This window comes from Sciurus vulgaris, assembly GCF_902686455.1.
Source record: "Sciurus vulgaris genome assembly, chromosome: 2".
NCBI lineage: Eukaryota > Metazoa > Chordata > Mammalia > Rodentia > Sciuridae > Sciurus > Sciurus vulgaris.
In genome coordinates, this window is record NC_136462.1 from 110,774,551 (window position 1) to 110,779,809 (window position 5,259).

A 5,259-nucleotide genomic window follows, 5' to 3' on the forward strand; every position below is an offset into this window, starting at 1 on the left:
GCAAAGATGTCACAGTAAAATCATATTCTTATATGACCCCTCTGTTCTAAATACACATCATGAAGTTGAGAGCGTTCTGGGTTCTGAGTAGCAGTTTCAAGTTCTGTTCCTATAGAATAATCAACACTAAAACTGTGTTAAAATGTCAGCTTTGAACCCATTTTGTCCCATTGTCCCAGATGTGAAACACCCATAAAAACTTAAAACTGAGCAACATATATACCACTTATAATAATTTTGAAATAATATTTGAATATGTACTTTCAGAATTTTAAAATGTGGGACTTAACGGGTTAACTAAATTTGACAGGACTAATGTGAAGTTTTGCTAGAGAAAAAAAGACAAAAAACAGTAGACCTGATACAGTAGGGAGGATGTGAGCCAGTACAGGTAGAACAGAAACAACAGAAAATTTGCTATTCTGGCATCCCCTTAGAAATGAGCTTAATGTAAGCATGGGTCAACAGTAAATACATTACTTGACAGACTCAGATATTAAGGGTTTATAGTCTTAATAAGACACAAACTAATTAGAAGAATTTTTTAAAGGTTTAAACCAAATTCACATACATAGTATAAAAGATGGATAGCATACGCATACTAAAAAAAGGGGGGAGGGTTTGTCTATAATTAAAACTTTATTGAAAAACACCAAAATAGGAGATCATTGTTGTATACCTTACAAAATCAAATGTAATTACATTATCTTGGTAGAGTAACTAGAATTACTGAACTTATAAGGCTTCTGTGAGAAAACACAAATTCTGGAAGTTGCATAGATCATTAGTGTTGCTTTCTTCTAAATGAACAACCTGCAAAAGAATCACAAGAGTATATTAAAATGAAGTTTATTTCATCTTTCGTATAACTTGAATAGTAAAAAGTACATTTTATAAGATAAAAACTTCAGTTTTAGGAATATTTCATAAATATTTACATACAACTTATCCTTTTTTATCATAAATTTATTATAATAAATCCATTATAATTGGGTTTATTCTAATATGACCATTATTGTCACTCTGGTTTCTCAAAACACATAATGGAGTCTACTTAGACCATTAGCCTGAATTCAAAACTGTTTTTAAGATAGTTTTTGAGAACTATTTTGAATAGTTTTTCCCCAAAAAGTAACTTTTGAGTTCTTTACAGATCTGTTAGGAAAACTGAATCATGTCAGTAAATGCACACAAAATTCCAAGATTATGCCATGAAATAAAGGTTTCAAATTCTTGCAAGTACACTTTAAGAGTAATATTACTCTTAACTATTATATGCTGACTTTGAACTCATATCTTACCAGGTCACACTGACCTTGGATAAACTGTTAATCCCCTTGTAACTATTCCAGTGAAGAAAACAGAGCTCACAGCTACCCAAAATCATAAAATTTCATATCATTATAGAGTTGTAAATCTGCAAGTATTATTATGAAAAACTATACACATAATTTTTTTTACTGCTCCAAAGTGAAAGAGGAATTATGATTTTTATATTAACCATTAAGTAGTTGTTCATAAAAATAAAACCTGTGGCATTTTAATTTATATGTTATCTGTTCTTTAGTTGGCAATGATAAAACTATCTCGTATCAAATACATATGGAATATAAGAAAAATTTAAATCCTATGATTTTTAAAATTCCTATGTCCTACTATATGTAGTTACTCTTGCTTCCATTCTGAAGCAAAAAAAAATGTATTTTTAATTTATTCCAAGCTAAGCAAATTGAGTGAATAAGTACAAAGAACTGAATGTTCCAAATTTAGAAAGCAATAAAGGTAAAATCAAGAGCATGAACTTATCCAAATGAACTGGGCACTCTTTACTAAAAAAGCCCACAATGAAAGATGAAAAAATCTCATCACTGGGTTAGAAAATATCAGATGATATACCTTCTGTGAGTCTGGCCTTTCCTCCTGTAGGCTGGCACAAGACTGTTGAACAACCTACACAAAGAACCACTGTCTGGGCATGGCTGAAAACCGTGGTAATCTTGTAGCAACCTTGAAGGAAAAAAAAAAAAAATTTAAAGTGAAAAGCAGATGAAACCATAACACCTGTTTGTCATATTTCTAGTAATATGTAAATACATATTATTCATATTAAGTAATGTTTTATTTATCTCATGTAAGGATTAAGAAGTTTAGTGCTCCGACAGCAAGTCACATGTGTGACAAACTTTTCTAGTAGCCACTTAAAGTTTTTTTAAGGGTAAAAAATTAGTATTTTCTTAAATTTGATATTAAAAATACTAGTATTTCAACATGTAATCAACATATATATATATTATTATTTTTTTTTTTTAATGCTACATCTTCAAAGTCCAGTATACTCTTTACCCTTTAAAGACCAGCTCAGTTTTGGACACATTTCAAGTGCTCAGTAGCATATGGCTAATGGCCACCACACTGGGCAGCTCAGCTTACACTGAAAAATCAACATACTATTCATCATATCATAAAAAAGAAAAATCATCATCTGAACAACTTGTGGATTTATTAAGTCAAATATCAGATTCTCTTTGGATGCTCATCTTCACCTCTCCCCCCATCATGTTTCTACAATGGCTTTAGTATTTATTATGAAAACGTTCCTTATGACATTTTCAGTTCTATAAATTCTCACTTCTATTCAACAGAGGGTACTAACACCTATATATACATAACAAAATAGCAACCTCTTTAGAAATTTAGGGAAAGAAGATTTGAAATTTTACCTGGACATTTTACATCCATAAAATAAGAATTTGGACTTTGAACTAGCCGTTTCTTTTTATGTTTTTTCTTTTCCTCTTCCAAGGAAGGATGTAGCAAATCTCTAGCCAACTGAATAAGAAAACATATTATTACTATTGGAGTTAAACCAAAATGCTGGCGTGTTTAACTATACAGGAAATACAAATGCAAAACAGGAACAACAGTCATACTCGGCAGAGGCAACAATTTAGGCATTAAAAAAATTTTAATAATCTGATCATTTTCGCCAATACTTTGCGTTTCTAAGTACCTGCCATAGGACTTTATGACGATCACAACGCCAATGTTAAAGCTAAGATCGTTCTTTACTCGACTAAATAATAGTCTTCAATAAAAACAAAACTGACTCTGGACTCGCTGAAAGTAGGAGCCGCTGAAGTAGATTAGAGCTCGCCAACGCCAGGGTGATTTCTGCCCCCAGGGTTCAACATCTGATCTGACAGATGAGCTTGAGATGTGACCGCCCTTGATCGAATTAGTACGTAAGACAACTGCGAAGACAATTTTGAAAAGGAAACAACCAAGAAATAGCTTCCCCGAGAAAGGTACGGCGGTGAGAACCACCAAGCACTAGAAAACCAAAAAGATCCCAACGATCAGTGTCTCTTCGGCGCCCACCAAAAACCAAGAGGGCTGAATAAGTGAAGCTAGGAGCTGTTCCACTCCTAGCCACCGACTCCAGATGGCAGTCCAGGGAGGCTGCGGGTCCGCCCTGCTCCACGCCCATGCAGGGCCCGCCATGCCGCGCTGCCCGGGCAAGTCACAACAAGCCCGCCACACGCAAGAAGCGCCCAGCGATTCCAGCCCCCGGCCACTTTCAGCAGGGAGCGTCGTGGGCCTGGGAAGCCGTTAGGCTCAACTGCCTCCTGTGACCCTGGAAAGACCGAAAGCCCAAAATAAACCCTGAGCCCGAAGTAAACAACTCACAGGCATGGTGGTCCTTTCGCAAGCAGTCCAACCAGACCGCTCAGGCGACAGACTCTTCTAGCTAGCAGCACGCGATCCGGCGCTCGGCACAACTTCCGGGATAGAGGCGGCTGGGAGGAGCGGAGCGGACAGGGGCGGGTCCGTCCACTCTAGGCATTCTTCTCGGTGGTGAGGACGCTCTGGCTGGGTCAGCGGGTCCTGGCGAACGGAGATTCTCAGGATGGCGCGGGTGCCGAGGTCCTCAGCCCCACAAACCTACTGCTAGGCCGCCGGCTCCGCCCTGGTCCAGCGGCATTCGGGTTAGGTTTAGGCGATAGTGTGCCGGGCTGTAGGGCCACGGCGGGCTTAGGCCACCGAGAGGGACCCCACACCCGGCGGGCCGCTCACAGAGCTCTCGTTTTGCCCTGCTCTGGTGCAAGTATTCTCTCTTTTGTGTGTTAAGAAATTCGATATTATTAACAATATGCGCCAGAAAGATTATTAAGCTCCTATCCTTGTGCCCCCGCCTTCCAAGTTGCTGGTTTCGAAGTTCTCAACAAGATGCGGCTGTGCTTTGGATTTGCTTTGATCTAAAACAGCACTTAACAGCACTCATTCTCTGCTGTGCTGCGTGTACCTAGAAGCCCCTTCCTGCCATACGAAGATAATGCATACTTTATAGAGTGGACAACTCCAGCCTGAAAAATCGGCGAATACCACATATAGCCAGATGTAAAACGTGTTTGATGAGGAGGACAGCTTGAAGGATGGCATGAGCATGTGTGACTGAAAACTAAGAAACCAGGGAGACGGTTGGCTGGAAAATTGTCCTAAGTAGACATTCCTAATTACTTTTTATCTCTCTTTGCAAAAAGAATACAGGTATAATATTCAATTTGGAAAAATGCAGAAAAGCAAAAGAAAATTAAAATTATCACCCAGAAATAAACATTGTTAAATTTTTACCCATATCCTTCCAAATATTTTTTACTCACTTGCATAGGTCTATTTTGGGTTTTGATTTTTTTCTGATTAGGATCATCTTGTGTATTATCTTTGACAGATTTAAATTTCTCCCCATTAAAAATATACAATGAATATCTCTCCCTGATACTATGTATTCTCCTGCCTTATGATTGTTAATTGTCACATAGCATATTTCCTATGGATATATGGATATATAATATGGATGTATATTTTGTGTCATTGGTACATATGACATATATCATCTATCAATATATAATACATATGTGTATATCTCATTCAGCCATACATTGAATTGGATATTAGGTTTAAGTATTTAAACAAATGATATTTAAAATATTAGTAAAATAATAATAAATTTTAATATTGTCATACAGATAAGTGTATAGAATAATACAATTCTATAGGCAGGATAATGGTCCTCAAAGATATCAGTCCTCAAGATCAGTAGTTACTAGGCAAGTGTAACTAAGGTTGCTAATTAGTTGACTTCAAAAAGGTTATGCTGGCTTATTTGTGTAGGCCCAATGTAATCATAAGGGTCCTTAAAAGTGGAATAGGAAAATAGAAGAGAGTCAGAGAAAGAGATATGGCCAAGGAAGAAGGGAC

The 5,259-nt window shown here is 37.0% G+C and overlaps 1 protein-coding gene across 2 annotated transcripts; it reads right to left on the reverse strand.

The window, feature by feature from the left end:
- Positions 1–620: 620 nt before the first annotated feature.
- On the reverse strand, positions 621–3,834 carry RPS27L (ribosomal protein S27 like). 2 transcript variants are annotated; one of them, XM_079125757.1, is made up of 4 exons: positions 3,688–3,834; positions 2,721–2,829; positions 1,897–2,007; positions 621–813 (listed from the first exon to the last, which is right to left on the reverse strand). In XM_079125757.1, the coding sequence occupies exons 1-4, from the start codon at positions 3,691–3,693 to the stop codon at positions 785–787; spliced, it is 255 nt and encodes an 84-aa protein (XP_078981883.1). In that variant the 5' UTR covers positions 3,694–3,834; the 3' UTR covers positions 621–784. The 2 variants fall into 2 exon arrangements, with proteins under 2 accessions (XP_078981883.1, XP_078981882.1); XM_079125756.1 differs by lacking the exon at positions 3,688–3,834 and adding an exon at positions 3,379–3,642.
- Positions 3,835–5,259: the final 1,425 nt, after the last annotated feature.

Excerpts from the sequence above, each read along its gene's own strand:
- RPS27L (XM_079125756.1), bottom strand. The coding sequence starts at position 3,501 with ATGGCGGGCCCTGCATGGGCGTGGAGCAGGGCGGACCCGCAGCCTCCC. Across the intron at positions 2,008-2,720 it reads TATGGATGTAAAATGTCCAG|GTTGCTACAAGATTACCACG; the intron begins GTAAAATTTCAA and ends TTTTCCTTCAAG. Across the intron at positions 814-1,896 it reads AAAGGCCAGACTCACAGAAG|GTTGTTCATTTAGAAGAAAG; the intron begins GTATATCATCTG and ends ATTCTTTTGCAG.